This window comes from Ursus americanus, chromosome 29 (assembly GCF_024610735.1).
Source record: "Ursus americanus isolate L20-20 chromosome 29, mUrsAme1.1.p, whole genome shotgun sequence".
NCBI lineage: Eukaryota > Metazoa > Chordata > Mammalia > Carnivora > Ursidae > Ursus > Ursus americanus.
In genome coordinates, this window is record NC_142155.1 from 23,159,561 (window position 1) to 23,182,583 (window position 23,023).

General features: G+C 38.3%; 1 protein-coding gene across 13 annotated transcripts in view; it reads right to left on the reverse strand.

Moving 5' to 3' along the window:
- Positions 1 to 23,023, reverse strand: part of MLIP (muscular LMNA interacting protein) — a 240,687-nt gene that overhangs the window by 13,966 nt on the left and 203,698 nt on the right. For 11 of the 13 annotated variants that reach the window (XM_087857002.1, XM_087857000.1, XM_087856998.1 and 8 more), the window contains one exon: positions 20,516 to 20,719. The exons of the other annotated variants lie outside the window; for them this stretch is intronic. In XM_087857002.1, the coding sequence (XP_087713128.1) occupies positions 20,516 to 20,719 (204 nt within the window). The remainder of the gene's footprint in view (positions 1 to 20,515; positions 20,720 to 23,023) is intronic. 13 annotated transcript variants of the gene reach the window in all.

Genomic DNA, 23,023 nt, shown 5'->3' on the forward strand with positions numbered 1-23,023 from the left:
TATTTCATAAGTATAACATTGCTATTAGGGGAGTATAAGCCTTTGGAAGTGGATTATGTTATTCATTTTTAGGTCCTCTGCACCTGGCACAGGACCCACTCAGCACCGAGTACAACTAAATGAAAACTGGGTAAATAAATGAACAAAAGAAAGAATAAATGAGATGGCTAGAGAAAAGAGGATTTTCTGACTTGCAAAATTAAAGAATTCTGAATTAGTGAGGAATTAGGATGGGTTACTGCATTCCTAAAAATCTCCTCATTAATATGAAATTTTGCAAACCAGGGACCTTGGAACTAGAACTATCACCCATGTGTGTTCTGTTTGAGCCTCACAATTCTTTTGCCTGAAAAGGAATTGAATCTAGTTGTCAGTGTTGGAGGCTACCGACTCTCCGTGTAGTTTGTGTTTCTGGTTTCTCTTGAACTGCGTAAAGGTCTTACAAACCGGGCCTGCCAACATCTAGATCAGTAGAGCTGTATTCGATGAAGATGAAGGTCTTCATGTCAAGACAGTCCCCACCATCCTGCTAAGAGGAGACCAAGGGTCAGAAGTCACCTGTTATCATGCTTCTGCCTACATAACTGGCTTGATTCACTCATTTTGGGGATCTGCCTGGGCAAAGAAAGCATCTGAGTTTTTAATCTCTCATTTACAACATATCCCAGTGCATAGGAAATACCCCAGGAGTCCTATCATCTTTACATTCTGACATAGTAGGTCTGGAGAGGGCCCGGGACCCTGCATTTCTAAGTGGCTCTCAGCTGATGCCAATGCTACCACAGGTTGAGTAGGGAGGCCACAGCCAACATTTTTGTAGGAACTGAGGAAATTGATGTTTTCCAAATATTTATCTACTCACAACTGAAATTAACTATATTCAAAATGTCCTAATCAATTAAGCTGCATTGTGGTCATATAATTACATAATTTACCCCCGATTCTTTTAATTAAGTACCTGCTAGTGTGCCTGACATGTTGCTAGATGTCAGGGATAAAACAGTGAACAAAAAGCCATTGTCCCTGCTCTTGGAGACCACTGAGTAGTGGGAGAGACAGATATTAATGATTTAATCAGGAATATAGAGAAACAAACACAAAATAATGTGTTAGGAAGTAAAAGCTCAGAGGGCTGTGAAGGTTCAAAACAAAAATCTGACCTGATCTAGAAGGATGAAGAAATCTCTTTCCAAGAGACTGAATCTAAAGGGTAGGAACAGAGGGGTGTGAGAATGAATATGGGGTTAACCGCTGAAAAGAAATTACAGTTAGGCTGATGGGAAGATAGGGAGAAAATTCAGAGTACATGGGCACAGTGAGTCGGAGAAGATCAGGAACTGAGGCTAGGCAGGGATTTTATATGCCCCAACTCCGCAGACTATGGAAAAGAGGAAGCCCTTTCAAATGTGTGTTAAGTGAACAAAGACTATTCAACATGGGTTTGTCTCATTTCCCGTAGACTTCGAGCTGCTGTAGACTAGGGCCCATCAAACGCTAGCAGTTGTACACCAAACACTAGCTGATCAACTTCATTGCTCAAGAGTCTGGGTCTTGTACAAAATGGGCAAGGCTCCAAGTCTTCCCTTACTGAGGGCAGTTGTGCTATGAGGAAAAACCTGCTCTCAGTGACAGGCAGAAACATGCTACTCCTACCCACATGTCTCAAAGAGTTCATCTGCATTAGCCGAAAATATTTTTTAAAATTCCAGAACACCAGTAGTTTAAACATGTATTATTAGAATTTAAAGGAGCCAGATCTATTTTTGGTGATGCCCTAAAGTTTTAAAAATTTGCTCATGCTAGGGGCACCTGGGTGGCTCAGTCAGTTGAGCATTCTTCAGACTCTTCGTTTTGGCTCAGGTCATGATCTGGGGGCCTTGGGATCGAGCCCCACATGGGGCTCCACACTCAGCTTGGGGTCTGCTAAAGATCCTTTCCTCCACCCTCTCTCTCTCTCCCTCTGTTGCTCCTCCCCACATTGGCCTGTGCGCACTTGCACTCTTTCTCTGAAATAAATGAATGAATGAATGAATGAATGAATGAATGAATAAATAAATAAATAAATAACATCTTAAAAAAAAATGTGCCCACGCCAGGGGTGCCTGCCTGGCTCACTCGGTAAGAGAATGTAAGTCTCGATCTCAGCGTAGTAAGTTTGAGCCCTGAGCTCAAGCCTCTATTAGGTGTAGAGATTACTTAAAGTCTTATAATTTTTACTTTTCTCCTAGGCCTTTAACTCCCTGTGTGACCTTGGGAACATCACTTTGTCTCTGGGCCTTGGTTTCCTCATCTTTAAAATCTGGGCCCTAAATAGACGAGTTCCAGTACCTCCTCTACTTGGATAACTTGGTGAGTCTGATATGTAAGTGCAACTCTGTTAATTGATAAGTGATGCTGTCTCAGGCAAAAAGTTATTCGTCGTGGAATCTCCTTTGTTTCTGGAATCTCCTCAGCCACAGCAGAGGTAGCAGCGGTGCCTCGAGCAATGGTAAACTTTTGTATGAACTTTTATAAATACTATTAAGTTTCACAATATCCCTCAGTATTATCATAAACTCAGTTGGAATTTGGTCCATGTTCCTTGCTTACAAACCCAGAGAAAACTTGCTATTAAGCGATGGTCATTAATGTTATTATTTTGGAGTCTAAGTACCAATAAGTGTGATACCACTCTAATATCAGTAAGAAAACAGAAATTTTCTGCTCTGATCTTTGTAATGAGTCTTTTGAGATCCAGTTGAACATTTCCAAATTATACTACTTTTATTCCTGGCCTTTTCTCTTTCATCCCAGGAGGCACAGACTTGGGACAGTTAGAATTCCTGCCTCTAAAGACCACTTTCTAAAGGGCAGCTTAATGGGATTTTTTTTTTTATTCTCATCTACTCTGTGTTCAGCCTGTTTTGAAAACGTACCACATCCCTGTGTTTATGCACATTTTTCATCCAGAGTTGCTTCTTTCTCAACTAGAAAACCACTTCCCTGAGGGGATTAACTACACAATTCACTTTTTGCATTGCACAGCTCCCAGGTTGTAATGAAAATGGAACAAGATCTGTATTCCAACACCATGTTTGGACTCAAATTCCAGAAACCGAAATTGGAATTGACAAGGAAGCATACTGGTTCTCTGTCTTTCCTCTCTCCTTTGAGCCCACGATTAGTTGCGCAGGACTACAGGCAAAACATCGCTTTCAATTGTCGCCAATATCATACTAACACTAATACAATCATAAACCAAATGTCTCTTTCTTCACCAAAGATAATGTTGGTGGAATATTTTTCTCCCCCTATTCTTTCTTTTCTATGGAATATAAGGGCTATTAGCTATTTTATCCCAATGGGACATATAATAGAAAATAAGCAGCTCTGTATTAAGACTTAGCCTCGTAAATATTTTTTTCAGTTCCTGTTGTGCTTTAGTCTCATCCCAGCTGTTCCTAATTTGCAACCAGTTATCCCAAGTTGTAAGACACCTATCCCAGAACCCAGGAGCGTGTCAACAGATGTCAGTCGATGTATTACAAAAATTTGGAAAAGTGTTTCTTGAGAGGAAGAACAGGCACAAATGTGATGGGGCCAATCTGTGCTCCCCTGGACCTCCAGAGACCCCTACCAGACCCCACTCTGCTCTCCCCTAACACTACTCTCCCAGCAGCATCTTAAAGAACATAAGGAGGGGAGGTTGAAGAGGAAAAAGTTGTGTGAATGATTCGTAGGCAGATGAGCTGAGGACCGTCTGACTGTAAGACTCAGGGAAGCAAGCATCCCTGTCAGAATCCCCCAGGAATGGCTGGGATCTAAGACCAAGCTGCAGTAGCACTGCAGGAGCAAAGAGCTAGGGCAAGATGGCGGGTAGGTGGCAGGTGTGCTGACAGTTGAAAGGTGCATGACAGACGTGGTGAGAGCGTTAGGAAGGACTCATATCATTCACAAACTGTAGGGTAAGACAATGTGTGGAGAGATGGAGGAATAGGGTCCAACTACAAGGAGTTGGGGCAGACAAGCTACATACAGAAGGCAGCCCTCCACTTACCTAAAATCTCCTCTCTGGTGAATCTGTCTTCTTTTGCTCCTTGCTAAGTTCCTGACAGAACCACATCCTAACAACCATGGTAGTTTTTACCTAAACTTCAAACCCTATAGCTGTGGTATTTACTAAGTGTAGAAGCCCATAGAAAACCCCTGGTTATGTTATGTTGTTAGGTTAGGTTAGGTTAGGTTAGGTTAGGTTAGTAGGTTTCAGCCATTCCAAAGAGTGAGATCTTTTAAAAATTAGGATAAAAATGGTTACAGTACTACCAAATTGTCTAAGATTTTTATCACTTGGAATTTGATAAACTGGTAAAAAGTCATTGAAACATTGAAGCATAAAATATATTCTCAGGCATACAAGGCCTCAGAGTATTTGCCAAGTAAGGACTGCCTTAAAAAACTTTCTTGGTTCAAGGACTCAAAAAAGAAAAGAAACAAATGCTCCTTCCACAGTTTGGCTATTGTGGACACTGCTGCTATGAACAAAGGAGCGGAGATGCCCTTCAACAGACGAATGGATAAAGAAGATGTGGTCCATATATACAATGGAATATTACTCAACCATCAGAAAGGATGAATACCCACCATTTGCTTTGACATGGATGGAACTGGAGGGGATTATGCTAAGTGAAACTAGTCAAGCAGAGAAAGACAATTATCATATGGTTTCACTCATACATGGAACATAAGAAATAGCATGGAGGACATTAGGAGAAGGAAGGGAAAAATGAAGAGGGGAAAATCAGAGGGGGAGATGAACCATGAGAGACTATGAACTCTGGGAAACAAATAGAGTTTCAGAGTGGAGGGGGTGGGGGGATGGTTTAGCCTGGTGATGGGTATCAAGGAGGGCAAGTATTTCAATGAGCACTGGGTGTTATACACAAATAATGAATCATGGAACACCACATCAAAAACTAAAAAAGTACTGTATGGTGACTAACATAACATAAAAAAAAAAAAAAAACAAAGGCAAGAAGATACGGCAAGAAATACAGGAAGGTAGGGTAATAAAATATTTTGAGTAAGTATGGTGTTTCCATGAAAGACCACAGAAAAGAAAGAGAGAAATTATAACCATAAAACGCCAGAAATAAAAATCTAGAATGGGATACATCAACATGATGAGAAGTCATGGAAGGGGCCAGGCTGACTTGTCTTAGTTACTAGAAGATTTAGATACTGATAGGGGATATGAACATGAATGTGGACCCCAAGTTAATGACAATCACAACAACAAAATGAATGGATCACTTTTAGGGGGGCCTGGGTGGCTCAGTTGGTTAAGTGACTGCCTTTGGCTCAGGTCATGATCTCAGGGTCCTGGGATCAAGCCCCACACTGGGCTCCCTGCTCATGAGAGTTTGCTTCTCCCTCTCCAACTCCCCCTGCTTGTGCACTTGCTCTCTCTGTCTAATAAATAAATAAAACAAAACAAACAAACAAAAAGAATGAATCACTTTTAAACTAGTGAACTAAAACCCTATCTCTTGGGTGGAAAACTAGAAAGAGATAGGAAAGCAGAGTAATGGGAAATGTAAAATAACACGACAGTATTAAGGTCATGTAATGAGATACTCTCACACATTAAGAGAAGTCTCTAAATGTAGGTACCATTAAAAATCAAGATCAGAGAATATATGGTTAACAAAAGATACACACACAAGAAGACATAAAAATTGAAAATAAGAGGAGGAAAAGACTTATCTCTCTAATACGAGCCAATATAAAACTGGAATAGCAATGTTATTATCTTTAAAAATGGACAGTAAGTTAAAAATTATAAGGGACAAGAAAAGACATATTATACACCAGTAAAAAGAAAGTCAATGAACAGGAAGATATGACCATCATAAACATATATTCTTTCTTAAAAAAGATTTATTTATTTGATGGGGGGAGGAGCAGAGGGAGAGAGAGACTCTCAAGCGGACTCCCCACTGAACGCGGAGCCTTTCGTGGGCTTGATTCCACAACCCCAAGATCATGACCTCAGCCAAAATCAAAAGCCAGAGCCTTAACCAACTGAGCCACCCAGGGGCTCCAAACATATACTTTTAGTAATACAAAGTATTGAGATTAGTGGCTGACCTCTAATTCTTTGAGAGCAAAGGGGAGATCATATACTTCATCTTAATGCCTCAACAGAACTAAGACAGTGTTTCAGTGCCCGCTGGGAGCTAAGTAAATATTTTTAAACAACCTGAGGAAGGGTCCAACCCCACAGTCATTTCTTCCACGAAAGATTTCTATTTGATTAACAGAACGTACGGAACATATGGCTTATTAAGGGCAAATGGGTATTATTATTTCATGGCTGTAAATGAAATGTCTGAGTTGTATCGAATCAGTCACACATGGGTAAACTTCAACAAATTTAAAAATCTGAAAAAATGTTATGCTCATTTTAGTGAAAGGAATAAAACAGTGGTTATATAAAGCAAGACGAAACCACATAGGAACATTCTGCCCTGAAGTTTCAAAATAAGAGACTCCTTCACTATGTAAATACCACATGGTATATATGGCTTTTGTTACACTGAATAAGTAAAAGGATAACAAAATAAAGCAATGAGACAAACAAGTCGGCCGAACTATATAAAACTGATAAAACTGATGTTTTTGTAGGTCAAGAACCACTGAATAACTTGAATAATAACTGTTGGATAATGGTGACTTGATGTGGATCAATCTCATACAAAAGACATTTAAAAAAAATAAGTCACAGCATTAAAGGATGTTTAGACAAACAACTGTGCTCAAAGGTAAACATATATATATATATATATATATATATATATATATATATATATATATATATACATATAGACTCAATTTACAAAGATGAATGCCTCCATCAGGGTTTTTATTATATCTCTGCGCCGACAGATGCCTCGTTCTACACACCATCACCCTCAGCTGAGGAGAGCTTCCTGATGCTGGTTTCTTGACACTCTCCAACATCATGGCCCACAACCAAAGACTGACTGACAGGGGGTACCAAAGGTCAGCACCTTTTCCTCAAGGGTGGATAACTTTGCAACTTACGTTCCCCTCTCCCTGTGAATTAGAACAAGGATGATTGCTACCTGGGAACACGTTTGCTCTGCTCTTTGCCCCCTTCAATTAGTGTTCACTCCTGCTCTTACAGAAAGTTTTTCTGAAGAGCACGCCCTCAATAAATCACAAACAGCTGAACCCTTGTCTCAGGCTCTGCTTCCAAAGAACCTGATCTAGATACCATGCACTAGGGAAGTTACAGGTGGTGGCTAATTGCTTTGAGATACAAGCTCATTTTTTCCTTTGTGCCTCCATCTGAACAAGGTGCAAACTGATGGCAGTTTATTTTCTTTATGCCTGTAAAAACACAAGCATGGGCAATAAATTCTAAGGGGCCAGCATGTTATTTTACAAGAGCTTTAAAAGTCATCTTTCTCCAAGTATACTTTTCTTCACTAAAAATGCCATCCAGCCGGCCTCCTACTGCATATCTCTTTCCAATTAGCAAATTTGTAATTTCTAAGATGATTTTATTAAAAGTGTTATAATGAAAAATTTCAGCTAGATGGCAACAAATGAGCTCAGGGACAGAGATATAAAAATTGATTGTTCTCGGTTTCCTGGAAGAAATTTAAAAGTCAACTGTTTGTGATTACATTAAGTACATTTTAAGAATGATGACTGGCAATTAGATAACCTGAAACATGCCTGGTTTCAAATGCTAGCCTGTCATTAAAGCATCTATTGTGTTGAAATGTTCTTTTTGCCCTCTAGTGGAGAACCTAACTAAATATGATTGATACTTCAGTTTTCAGAACCGCTTCTCTTAAAATATCTACTCACCGGCATTCATTTTTTAATGTTAAAAGCCCAATTAATTTGCATTTACCCATTTTGAACAGAATGTTCTTTATGAACATATTACACAAATTCATCCATTCTGAAAACAATTTGGCATAGGCAAATAGCGCCCCTGTTCCAGTTTCCTGAAAAATCTAAAAACATTAAAAACCAATTTTGAGTTGGCTTTTTCTCCTATTCCACCCACCTCAAAGGTTTTCTATTCTACAGTACCTGAACAGTTACCTGATTCCCATGAACTTCCAAAGTTGTCAGAAAAGTTTTGGAATTAAGAGCCAGGTGGTTTATCTCTGTGATGATAGGAAATAAATTACCTTGCTTTATTCACACAGAAGGATTTCTAATTATGTCGATGGAGCAAAAACAGATATTATTAATGAAGAGGAGAAAAGGAAGTTTTGAGTCCAACATTCAAGATGACTTCTTCCAGTAAATGTGGCTGCCCCAGTCTGACGAAGTGTTAGAGGTACAGCGGTTCTCTTAGCCACTAACCTTTGGAACCGCGGCTGCACAAAATGGCTGCAGCCTGGGGTTGCAAGGTGAAGAGCACTGTGGACTTCATGATAAACTTAGGCTCTTCCAGGAACTAACACCGTGCCCTTTGGTGTGTCACTTCACATCATTAGTCTCCAGTTCCTCATCTGTCGACTGAAGGAAGTCGGACGACCTCAGTGGTTAGTTCCACTCCTTAGCTATAAGGCCTTGTTGTTTGGACAGAAGTCTATGATTCTGGGAGGTGGTGATGCTATTTCTTTGATTTTAAGTACCAGCTTTGAAGCTAGTTTGCTGGAATCATGTACACATTATTTACACTCTCTGAGCCTCAGTTTCTTTGTATGTGAAATAAAGGGATTAAAACCTACTTTCTGACTGTTTTGAAATGTAAATCAAATGCTGTCTGTAAAGTAAGTGGCATGTTACTTGCGACAACATGGTTGGATCTAGAGGGTATAATTCTAAGTGAAATTAGTCAGAGAAAGACAAATACCATATGACTTCACTCATGCGTCGAATTTAAGACACAAAACACAGAAAAAAAGAGATAAACAAAAAAAAACAGACTAAAAATTAGAGAACTGGTGGTCGCTGGACTGGAGGTGGGTGGGGGACGGGTGAACTAGATGAAGGAGATTAAGAGTTCACTTATCATGATGAGCATTGAGTAGTGTATAGAATTGCTGAGTCACTATATTGTACACCAGAAACTAATATAACACTGTGTGTTAATTATACCAGAATTTAAAAAATAAATTTTAAAAATTAAATTTAAAAAATAATAAAATAAAAATAAAGTGGAATGTTTGCCTACTTTTTTCCAAATATGAATTTCTTTCTTAGAAACTTCTTCTTCTAAATTTCTTTCTTCTAAATTTCCATGACCCCCTCAACTCACACCCTGCTTTCTTCTCACAAATTCTGCTAACCCAGGGCCCCCAGGAATGCAGAAGCTGTCTGGCAGTCTTCTTGCTAACTTCAAATGGTAGTTCCTGGTCCCACTTGTTTCTTCAATGCTCTGGCCTGCTTTCATTTTCTTGTGCTTGTCCTGTCCCTTTTCTTTCCTGCCTGACAAGCTTCCTGCTGCTATTCCCTCTCACTGGAGTGGCCAGCAGGCCCCCAGACTGCTTCTTTTTAGACCTCGGTTCAGACATCAGGCCTCCTGAAGTCCTTCCTGATTCATCAGACTAGATCAGGACTTCTATAACAGATAACTCATAACCACTCAGTTGTCTTCTATGTTGCAGTTGCCACAATTACCATTAAGTAATGGATTTTTTTGCATATTTAATTTCTGCTTTTCCCAAGTAGAGAAGAACATAGTTGGCCAAGGCCCCTTACATTTCTGTGTGCTTGATTTCAAAGCAAGGCCAGCAGAGACACCTAAGGGATACTTAGTAAATCTTTGTGAAATAAATAAATAAATAATGTATCAACTTCCAGACTCCCGGGTTCCAAGACTTCACATTGGAATTATGACGTATCATAAAGATAAGATACATTTCAAGTTAAATGCTCCTCGTTACTGATAGGGAATTGGGCTATTCGTTAGACAAGGTTTTTGTAACCTTGAACCAAATCACTTAACTTAGTGTTCATTTTCTCATTTTGAAGCTATGCGCAATTGTAAACCGCTTATCTCAAAGGAGTGCTGCTTTATTCTTGAAATACATCTGTAAAAGATTTTTCACATCTTTAGATCTAAATATTTACAGCTTACATTAGAAAAACAAATTTTTTATTTCAAAGCCCCCTCAGCCTTTGAACCAGTAAGTGAAGGTTAGAATGCTTTAGATTTTCCCTTGTCCAGCTAAATCACGATCTGCTGTAACTTCTGTCGATTAATCTCTGTTAAAATATCAGAAGAAACCTCAAAAAAAAATTCTCCTTTCAGATGAGCTACTAAAACGTTTAACACATGCCTATAATATTAAAAATTTAATTCATTTAGTGCATTTCTGTATAGAGAGTCAATTTTCTGAGTAGCCATACAGTGATACTACTAGTTAAGATATCCTTAATAACGAAAACAATAAAAACTTTACAAATGGACTGAATTTGAAAATAAATAAGAGAACAAATGGAGGAAAACAAAGTGAGAAAAGCCAACCTTTATAGGGTGAGCTATCCAAAGGTTTAAAGGACACATGCTCATGACCTAGGAACAGGCTTAAGCCAGTTTATGGTGGAAAGTCTCCTACCTACTGATCCTGATATAAGTGTCCTTCCTTTCTTCTGTCTTCCTAGCTCACTCACCCAGTTACCTCACCACCAGGAAACTTCATCAGAGGTTCCAGAGTCCATTGCCAACCCCTAATACTCCATGATGTGAAAACAAAAGGCAATAGACCTCAAATCTCCCAATAAGTTCGCTATTACATTTAGTTGTTTTCCTCCTCGTAGTCCCTAAACTGTGTATTTCTCTTTCATCATACATATGGCTAAAAAGGTTCTCTCACTATTCTAACAGACGTCTTGCCCTTGGCTTATTATAAGTGGAATGATCCTTTACCTGGAAAAGACAAATAATGGACAGAATTGGACTGAAAATATCTCCATTGTGCTCACTTTCCTCTCACTTTGTCATTGCAGACAAGTTATATGTCCTCTTTACTCTTAATCTATAATCTCAAGAGCAGCTGCTTCGAAAGAGGCTAATAAAAACCCATCAGTAAATACTCTGTTGACATATCATAAAGATAAGATACATTTCAAGTTAAATGTTTCAGCTTTCTTAGCAAAAACATAATTCTAATATAAAGGATTAGTATATTCTAAAATCTCATTTTATGAAAAAGGCACTTTAATTTCTTAAAAAGTAAATCATTAAAAAGTACATGTTGGCAGCTTTGGTACTTTTTCAAAGAGAAATGACTTTTAATAATTGAAGTAGTGTACTGGAAAAAAAATGTACTTTCCGATTCAGTAAGTACATGAATACTGGATATATAAACACTCAGCCCAATTGTAAATGTTACAAACACATGGGAGTAGTTTTGATTGAGAACTCAACCTAACATTTTATGACTTTGTTTAATTAAGGAAAAAACAAAAAACAAACAAACAAAAAAAAAAAAACCCTGTGACCTAAGGTAGTATATATACCATTTAATACTGGTGTTTCCTTTTACTTGAAAAAGTTTATATGAGAAATCACCAATTATAATCAAGCACTTTTTAATATCAGTATAGTTTTCTTTGTTAATTTATTTTTTGTAATAAAGTTTATTTTCTTGGTGAATCATTACAGAATTTAAAAGACAAAAGCGGAAACATTTGCCACCAATGGGAAAGCTTCAAAGAGGTAAAAACTTTTTTTTTAAGATTTTGTTTATTTATTTGAGAGAGAGAGAGAGAGTGCACAAGTGGGCAGAGGGGCCAAGGGAAAGGGAGAAAGAGACTCCCTGCTGAGCAGAGAGCCTAAGCCATGGGGGGGGGGGGAGCTTGACCCTAGGAACCTGGGGCTGGATCCCAGGGTCCTGGGATCCAGCCAAAGGCAGATGCTTAACCACCCAGGGGCCCAGAGGAGGTAAAAACTTCTAAGATCATCCAGTCCAGTAAAAGTTATAAGTTTAGGAGTTTTAAGTGAGTCTCAGGAATCTGCATTTTTCTAAAGTTCCCCATGTAATTCTCATGAAATGAGCCCAGTTTTGATCCTAAAGTAAAAGTTTTAGAACCAAGTGCAATATCCTACCACTGCAGAGGAAAAAGAAGTCCACAGAAAAAGAGTGAAGTGTGTGTTAACAATATCATTTCTATAAATTAAATTATATGTACACAAAATAATAATGCACTGCTTTTTCACTCCAGCACCAAAATTCTACAAAGAGGTAGCATGCTGAAAAATATATAAAAACGGGTACTTAAGTTGGAACGTGAGAGTTTCACTTACATGTACCGCTTGATCTTGGTAAAACTCCTGTGATTGAGATTCTACTTTTTTTAACGTGTTTTTTTTTTTTTTTTTAATTTCCTTAAGCAATCTCCACACCCAAGTGGGGCTCGAGCTCAGGACCCGGAGATCAACGGCTTCAGGCTCTACCAACTGAGCCAGCCAGGCACACCTAAAGATTCTATTTTTATTGCTATTTTATAAATAAGGAAACTAAAGCAGGAGTTTGGATTACTTTTCTAAACATGGACATAAAACTATTTATTTATTTGACAAAATTAATTCAGCAATAGAGCCTGCAGATGAACTTTTGTTGCATTTCACTTTGGGTAAAGTAACTACAAGTCTACTTACTGATCAACCTAACACTAATAATGACAAGGGGCACAGAAATAATTGAAATTGTATAATAATAAAAATAGGTATTAACAAGCGGTTTGTTACATTGGTAGATCTATAAAATATTTGTTTTCAAAAAAACGATTTTTAAAAGTAAAAATTGTTTCCCCAAAACAATGGAAAAACACTTAATGATACACTTTTACAAAAATGTCCAGGACAGATCAGAACACAGGTTGTCTGACACAGGGAATATACATTTTCCTCTCTCCATGGAAGACTTTGAAGTCTTGCCTTGACCTCCAGTCATCATGATTACAGCCTGGGACCTGCAAATGGGAGTGATCTGGGCTGGAGGATTCTAGGCAGGAAGAATGGAGGTGAGAGATAACTAACTCTCTCCCGCTCATGGGTGAAAGCTATTTTGCAAGGGTCTACTCCAGAGATAATACTTAAATTGAACATGTTAGAACAAGCCAGCTAGCCCCAACGCTTGCATAGAAAATATACAATAGAATGTAAGAGCAGTGGAGCCAACAGGAGGATTCCTATGTAAAGAAATGGACCATGCTTATCGCTTGGATGAGACAGAGCAGACTAGAAATAAAAGAAAATGGTAAATGGCTGCAAACAAGGCACAAGGATAGTGCACTTTAGAAACCGAAAGTGAAATAAAAATGGCTGCACAGTCACAAACAAGGCCTCTGAAGTATGCAATTTTTTTGAAAACTGAAAGAAAAGATGTCCTCAGAATGGCTGTCAATGTTCTCCTGGGGCTTCAACGCTGTCTCTCTGTCTATAAAGATGCTGTTCTTACGCATAAAACCTCACAAGCTTTCACTGTAAATAGAGCCTTCCTGAGTAGGAAATCCCTGCCTCGCTCCTGCCAGCACATCAGAAGTCAGTCCTGACTGTGAAGGCTTACTTCTCCCTCCTCTAAGGTCCGATTCATAGGCCTGCCCTGCGTTTTTCTTGTTTGCTGCTGGTGTAAGTCGGGCAGAGTAGAGACTCAGGGGAGACAGCGGTAAGAGAGAACGTCCTGTCCACCTGGCCTGTGGTTGTGCTAAATACAAGGTAGAAAATGTAGCTGGGATAAGAGAAGAGGAGAAAGTACAGAAAGCTGAACGCTTCAGTGGGAAAGCGAAAGTAAGCCAGAAGAACTGGAATTCGGGTTTGACTTAAAAAGACAGCTGTGCCTCAGAGCTGATGGGAGTGTGAGACAGAAGAAATGAGGCAGAGGCTGCAGAAAAGAAAAAAGGTCATGAAGGGTGATCAACTTTCACTTCTGCATGTTACATGCAGGTTAGTGTCCTTACCCGTTGCCAAGACAGTAAGTCATTGAGACTCCTGTGGCAACATCTGAGTGGTGCTTAGGAAAAGGAATCTTTCCAAATGAATTGAATTCTCAAAAACAGCGGGTGGATCCATTAGGCTTTGACCTAGACACTGACAGGTGTGTTGTGCATGGTACAAGAAGATAAACGTTTCTATATGAATTACAAAATGGGGGGGGGGGGAATTGGTAAAATTGATGTGGGAAACAAAGGCAGAAGATAAATTACTAAATTTCCTTACTACTTACAGCCCATTGACAAGTCCTTGAAACAGGCAGAGTGACATTCCTCTAGGAACTCAGCTGCCTCCATGTTAATACTTTGCTAAGGGCAAAAAGCAATCTTAGCCTGACCCCTAGGATTCTGGGAGCCTACTTTAATGTATAAAAATTCCTTTGGAAACTTCCTTTATCTCTACCCCCCTCCCCCAAGATACATGTTGGCAATCATCCCCCAAGCATATGACCCACCCATATACATCTGAAGGGCCTCATGACTAAAGTTTTATTAGACAATAATAAGTGACCTTTTCCTAACAATAGCTAACCCCCTCAAGGTCCTGGAAACCTTGCTTCCAAAAGTCCTTAGAGACTTACACTATCTGTAACCCCTTCCTGACTTGAAAGTATATAATGGGCCACTCCTCATGACCCCAGTGCTGTTCTTTCTGCTCACAGGCCCTATCCCCGTGCTTTAATAAAACCACCTTTTTGCACCTAAGGTGTCTCAAGAATTCTTTCTTGGCCATCAGCTTCAAACCCTAACATCCTTCTACTATCAGAATGACTCTGGATGACAGACTATTTTAAGATAGTAAGCCCCCCTCCCAACACACACACCCAGACCTAAAATTCCTCTGTACCCTTTATTGTTTCAGCCATTATACATGGCCCAGGGCAAAATATGTCCAAAATAAAGAAAATTATCACGTTCTGCTAGCCAAAGTTTTGATTTGCAGGATCCTAAACCTCAAATTTAGATCATAAACATAAAAGTTGTGAATATACATAATACAAATTACTGTCCTGCCTCTGTCATCTCAGGTCTTGACATTTCACTACCAGCCTGTGAATGTCACCAGGCTTCTCTTTGCCTGAGGGCTCTTTCTGGGGAGGAATGCTCCTCTCCCCCAGCACAGCCCTCAAACAAAGACTAGCAGGATTCCCCGCCCCCACCCCAGATTGCTTAACTCAGACTTGTCCACATTGTCTCCTAGAATTTCCCAGTAAACTCAAGCTGTAATTTCCCATCTGGTAACTTGCTTCATGATATACCCCTTATTACACATCTTTTCCAGTTCCCTACTTCCTTCACTGGTGTTTCCTGGAGCCACCTCCCAAATTAACTACTTGTATATGAATCCTCTTCTTACCAAACCAAAACAAAGGTACAGTGATTCTCCTTATTCACAGTAGTTATGTTCTATAACGTCTCTGCAAACACGGAGTTAGCGAGTGCTGAACCGGTGCTCCAGGACGAAATGTAAGACTAACTTCCTGCAAGTCCAATTACCTTTTCATCCGTCAATCATACATAGTCTTGTTTAATGTGCCTTTCTGTTTAAAGACACCTTATTCAATGTATATCATTGGTCCATTAACATTGAACCTACAGCCAACAGCACTGTAACTCATGTTTAAAGGAAGCTTACCTGACATGTAAATTTTCTCTGTGAGGTACATTGTGGCCTTCTTGTGTTTAGAGCACCAGACATGCTGAAGAGGCCATTTTAAATAGTGAAATCACCAAGAAAAAGCAAAGAAATTCAAAGCATGTGGTACTAGACAGACCGTGACAAGAATGATTGCTTACAGCATGAAGAGTTCAAACAAGAAGGCAGAACATCACCTTGTTCACCTCAGCTGGGAACACGTACACGGGCCAATCACATTTTTCACTATTCTTCATATGTCCGCAAATGATCACAAAAGTGCAGTGAGTACTGATTTTGGGGTTACAAATACATTTTAGTGGGTAGGCAAATTCGTAAGGATAGACTCCTAGAGCTTTCTACAAATGAGGCGGCAGGAAAAGAAGAGTGATGAAGGATATGTAGAGTATCTCAGTGGATGACTCTGTGAGGGACTCACAAAAATTGATCTGCTCCCAGCGTGCAGGTGACTGTGTTTTCGCATATAGGCTCAAGGGGCTCAGAAGTAGCTAACCTAGAGCCAATCAGGGCATGCCATGCAGGGGAAGAAAGAAGGATGCAGCAGGGTAGTATATGATTGATGGTCATATACCAGATAGGACTGAGGATACCCTGGTGGATCCCAGAGTCCACATACAGCAAAGAAAGATCGGATGCCTACTGCCTCCCCGTCCCCACCCCACCTATGCTCCTATGCTGAAGCACTCCATAAGCTTGCTGGAAACTACATGCATCCCCAGAAAAAGGGAGATTCTCAACTGACGGAAAATTCTATTCAATGTACTGATAAATCCATAAATTGACTCTAAGTAGTTTCTACTTAAAATGGAAATAATCCTAAATATTCAAGCATTGTGGGCTCCTAGTGAACAATCTGGGTCATTTTAGAGTTTGTTCATCATGGACACATATTTATTGCTATACCTACAATGTGAAAAATATCATATTAAGCATGTCACACCCTAGATGGACACTAGGACAATCACAACGAACACATACAAGATAACCTGTAATATGCATGAGATACCTTGGCACAGGCAAGGATTATATAAATTAGAAGGGGAAAACATCACTTTGAATGTTGACGAATGGGAAAACTTCACAGAGGAGCCGAGATAATTTGACTAGGTCATAAAGGATGAGAATGGTTTGCTTTGCATAAGGAAGGTGAAAAGCAGAAAGGTATTTTATATGAGGAGAATGCATGAGCAAGTTAAACAGTGAGAAATTCCCCAGGCATGCCTAGAGGAAAATAAGTCGATTGGTTTAAGTAAAGTAGAATAATAATAAAGAGTAGCGAGAGATAACAACATGACAGGCGTAAGAAAGGAAGAATCTATTCAACTTGATGAATGACTAGCTATGAGGACAAAGCAGAAAAAGCATCCTACCTAATCAAGTTTGAGTCTGAGGACTGAGAACTGTGGTATTAATGACAGAGGTAGGGAAGCCAGAACATAACTAGTTCGAGGCAAAATGAATGATGAGTTTGAGGTGACAACATGACATCCTAGGGGAACTGACAAGTGAGCAGCTGAAGATATAAAACTCAACCTCGGAGGACAAACAGAATTGGAAATGTGGATTTGAGAATTATCAGTACTAAAGTAATCACAGAAGTCTGTGAGTGGGTGAGCATCTGAACGGAGGCAGTTAGAGAGAAGAGGTAAAGGAAGAAGTGTCCACAAAGAAAACAAAGAAGGAACAGTCAGGGAGTCAGAATGTACATACCATCCCAAGAGCAGGGTGAGGAGGGAGATTCAAGAGTGCATGATCAACTGTGTCAGTTGCTGCAATGGACAAAAGAGACAGAGGACTGAGGAAATTCAGCTGAGTTTGCTGACAAGCAGTTTACGCCGAGAGAGCAATCTTGATAGAGTGGTTGAGGCAAACAGACAGAATGCTTTCAAGAATGGGTTAAAGCATGAATTTATAGAGGGAGAATGGAGATAATGGCTATTGATCACTTTGAGAGAAAGAAAGTCTCGAAATTACTAGGCTTGCAGCACTATCAAGGAAAAGGATGGAGATGAGTTCATCTTTTCCTTCTTTCTTCTTTTTGAGATTTCTGCAAAGAGAAGGGGTCCAACACAAAAAGGAAAAATGATTCAAAAGAATGCTGGGAATGGCACTCCAGAAAGGCTTATTAATAATAAGATCTAACTCTTATATGGTTCTTGTAATCTTCCAGGCACTATTCTAAGTGCTCTGTACATATTACTACATCCTAATCTCATAATACTCTAGTAAGGTGTGTACTATTGTCATCCTCCTTTTACAGGTGAATAATGGAGGCATGCAGAGCCTAAATGACTTATCCAACATCACCATCTGGAAGGAGCGGGGTCAGGAAATGAACTTAGACCGACTGTCTAGAGACATCATGCTCTTAACCATAGGGCTATATTACCTTGAAGGATTAAAGAAAGAAATAATAGTAATGACTCCCTTCATGAGACCTGGAGAAAAAAAAGGATCTCCTGATTTATTAAAGATGGAAAGGAAAATACCTGAGCATCAACATGTATGATATGACATCATATGATAGAGCTCTATCTTGAAAGTAAGAGAAGAGGGTAGGGATTAGAAACATGTAGAACACACAGAGTCTAATGAAGATTCAGAAGAAAAGAGCACACACTACAGACTCAACGGAAGAATAATAAACCCTGTTAAACACCTTCTGTAACCCCAGTTAATGAGGGACCATCAAAGATAGTTAAGTCAAGTTCAGTGTGGCTCTCAAGGGGGAATTATGGGAAGATTTGAATTTAGAGATGAGCCTAGTAGGTAAAGCGGTAAAGCAGGTCTGGCAATGACGTTAGGGTATTGGAGAGAAGTTAATTTAGATGGGAGGTTATGTTTTACAATTCCACAGAAGAAGTTATTTCAAATAAAAAAAGACAACTCTTGAAACCCAGTGTGCTACTGGCCTATATTTATAACACAAGTTTTGTAGACATAGATATCAAATTGGGTAATCTGTATATTTTAAAGGGAGCAGTTTAAGTACAAGACTATTGAGTGTTCTGAATCTTCCATTAAGAAATACTGTCTTACATTACTATTATTATTATTTCTGATGTGAATGTTCTTTATTCAGTATCAATAAATCTTAGACTCTGAAAGACAAAATCTATTAGGAAGAGTGTGTAAACTGAAAATAGTTGTCCAACCTCAAATCACTTTTATATATTGTTCTCCACAGCCTGACCAAGTACAGATTAAAATATGGATGAAATACTGACTCTATCCTTCAACCTCTGTGAATGCTGAATGGTTCTAGAAAACACCACCAAAATATTATAAGATACTTGATGCAATTAATATTTATAAAACACAATTATAATCCTCTCATTGATGACAATTTATAAGAATATAGTCATGTTATTTTCAGAATCATTAACTCTATTTAATAGCTAAATGGATTTCATATATGTTGGCAAGGATTAAATCAGGAAGAATTTCAAATTATATAAAATTATTTAAATATTATACTTTCCCTGAAATGCTTTTTTCTAAACCAAGAATAAGAAACAGAAGTCATAAAAATGTCATCCTGAACTTTGCCCAAAAACACTCTGTTTGCAGAAAATGGATAGTTTATAGGTTTAATTCAGGGTTGATCATTCAGTCATGATAGATGCTATTAAATATGAAAACTAAAATATTCTTTATATAATAATGTTCACTTTTTAGATGACTGTCTTTAGACTGAGTTTATGAGCATTTCCTCAAAAAAAAAAAAATTTCAGGGCCTAAGGGATATTGTACAACTACATTCTGGAACATACTGATTCTGGCCTTCATCGGTTTCCAAGTACAGAGGTGTAGTGCATTAGATATAGAGAATTTGCAAAATAAATGTTTTTAAACTAGATTTTGAGTTAAAAAAATTAATTGCAGGTTTTTACTAATCAATTCTTTTGTGAATTTTTCAGAACCTGAGAGTCTGTAATAGCCAGGATGACCTTATGGTAATGTTCAGAAGAACAAGGGGCACTTGTACATAAGTCTTATGCGGTATTATTAACTGCTTGCTTCTAATAGAACATTTATGATTGCATTCCAAAGCCAACTATAAATACTTTTTCATTTAAAATATATATATTTAAAATATAAAAGTATATATAATTTATATAAATATAAAATATATAATATATTAAAATGTTTAAATAATTATATAAAATTATATTATAAATGTAAAATATAATAAAAATATTAATATATTAAAATATTTAATACATAAAATATATAGCATATATAAAATATATACAATATATATGTTTTCTTTAGGGTAATGAACACCTCGTTTTACATATCCCATCACTATACATTATGAGGCAGATACACACATTTTAAAATAAAATGTTAATAGCATAAGGTATAAACTTGTTGAATCACTATGTTTGCACACCTGAAGCTAATGTAACATTGTGCCAACTATACTCAAATGAAAAATAAAATAAAACAAAATGAGATGTTAATATTATTTTACAGATATTTGTAGAAATTTTAAGTATTTCTTTGCTCATTGACTGCAACAGTAAGTGTCTCCTCACTAAGGCACTATAATTTAAAGAAGCTCTTTAAACAACATTGAACTGAGACTAGAAGATAAATTAATAATGCTATCTTGTAAGGTTTCGGAAAATTTCTTGGGATTTCCACCTTGGGGTTAGAACATGAAACAATGAGGAATGCAAATCGGAAAACGACTTTGAAAGCAAAAATAAATATTGAATAACTTCTCAAGGTTAATTATTATCTTTTTGTAAGGTCACGGGCTTTAACACAAATATTTGATATTCTTAATATATATGTTTCCTCTATGCTGAAGTTTTAGAAGTTAAGCATAAAGAAGTTTCCCAGCACAGAACAATTCCCACCTCAGCAGGGAATTCTCACCTTATTATATGTGTTGCCGCTAAACAGGGTGTGAGAATTCTCCTGTTCATCCCTCAGTGAGAAGGACAAATGACTGAAGGGTCCTGGGGTAAGACAGTCAGCATGTGAGAGCGTCTGAGGAGACGGCAGGGACTGAGCAGGAGGACTGAGTCTAGTCTGATATAAAGGGTGGAGAGAAACAGGCTTGGGAGGAACTGTCCCATCCTGGGAAGAAGAAAGGTATAAAGAGCATGTTAGTGGACGGAAGTCAAGCTCACTTGGAATTAAGTCTAAATATTATAGACGTTATGTCAGAATCTTTTACTCGTAAGAAGGAAACCTCTGCTCGTGCTTGGGCCCCTCACAAGACACCTGCTTTCATGGTGTGTTGTTTGTCTCTTTCAGTAATTCCTGTCAGTCTCTCTCCTCCAGCCTCTTCTGCAGAACGAAACAAGCACCTGCAGTGTCTCCCAAAGGATGTCAAGGTGTTATTTTTGAAATATTGAGAGGAGAAATGTTTAAGGAAGGCGAATGCTCATCCCAAAGGTGATCGGATGAGATGAGAAAAGTCTTCTTCGAAGAGGACAGTGACAGTACAAATTAATTTAAGAGGGCTTGTGATTCAGTGTGGAAGAAATGGGGGAGACAGGGGAGGCCGTTGAGGCAAGGCCAAAGCATTGGTTTAATTCATGGCACTGTAAGTTGTCAAGTTGGGCTGAGCATGGGCAAGGGATCAGGGAGGGTGAGTCCAGAGAGAATGCATGCAGTCTTCAATGCCAGACAGCGTGCTGCTTCAAAGAGAAACTGGAGAGCCGCACAGAGGAGTGCTGTGTAGACAGGAGAGGGAATGAGGCCTTCCCTAGGGTGGGTCTTTAACCTGAAAAGTGGATGAATGCCAAAGACTTTGAGCAAGGAGGAACCACAGGATGAGGCCAGGAATTGGGGCAAGAAAGCCCCAAGAGTGGGAAGTCTTGAGCCCACAAAGAAAAGCTGAAAATAGGGCCTGTATATATATATTATATATATATAACAGGGCTACTTTTTTGCAGATATATTACCTCTTACATTTCTGAAACTTTTAATGTAAGGAAATAAATTGATTTGTGATTATCCTATAGTAAAACCCCTTAGGACATAAATCTTATAAAATGAAACCAGCTTTAGTCACCTCCGTGGCCTCAGAGTCAAATACAATGTGTAATATGGTAGATGCTTCATGCATTAATGACTGAAATTTTACAGGAATATAACATTTTCTGTGAGTTCAATACTGTATTCTATTATTTCTCTGCTCCATAAGCAATGAATTAATATATTTGGTTTTGTGTGAAATGGAAATTGAGTACAAAATAATACACATTGCTCAAAATTATGTTTAGCAAGTAAATTCAACTCTAAAACTGTACATTTAATATTTTTCCTATAAATTTAATTCATTTTGCCAATACCATGCATTTTTCAGCCACTGATTGGCTTTCTAAAGTGTACGTTGAATGTGTTTGCTGTATTGGTAGATGTCTTTTTTTCTTTTCTTTTTTTTTTTTTAAGCACTAGATTCAAAACTTACTTTAAAAAACTCAGAAAATTTAAGGTTAGAAAATTATAATTCTAGATCTTTACTTTTGTAGAAATGAGAGTTATATAAGCCTCTGTGCCTTGGAATAGTAACTAAGTTTCTTGTTCATGCTGCAAGTGTTTATTTTACATATCAAGCAAATACAAATAATTTACATATGCACACAACAAGCACACACTATTATACAAAAAATAGCATCCTACTTGCAACATTCTACATCTTATTTGTTTGTATTTTTCCCCCATTTAAGAACAACTCTGGAGTATTTCTATGTGAGTACATGAAAGCTTTCGTTTTCCTACCAAGACACATTACCGAGTTCTCTCACAGATGTAAATGTCATCCAGTTAATTCTCTTGGAACCTCCAGGTATATCACCCAAAATATCAAATACTTAGTGGTATGATAAATTTACCTCCTCTTTGCCAGTATTCGGACTTTTAATTCCTTTCTTTTGTCTTATTCCATTGGCCCCTACCACTATTAAATAATGGTCACGTTACTGTGCAACTTGAAGGGAGCGCTTTTAGTATTTGCCTATTAAAGCTGGCTTTTAGATTGAAATATATTCTAACTTTGTTTTATTTCTCAATCGATTGTTTCATTATTTTATCAACAACTCATTACATTTCTTCATCAGTGTAGAAAGTGATTAATCTGAAAACCGAGTAGCAAACACAAAGACTAGCTGTGTAAGAAAAAGGCAGCATTGTTATAGACAGTTGACAGTGCTTAGGAAAATTTGAGAGGAAAAGGTGAGCAGAACAGTCCCTGGTTAATGTTCTGGCTTCAACTTTTCTTTTTCTTTTCTTTTCTTTTAAAGATTTTATTTATTTATTTATTTGACAGAGAGATAGACAGCCAGCGAGAGAGGGAACACAAGCAGGGGGAGTGGGAGAGGAAGAAGCAGGCTCCCAGCAGAGCAGGGAGCCCGATGCAGGGCTTGATCCCAG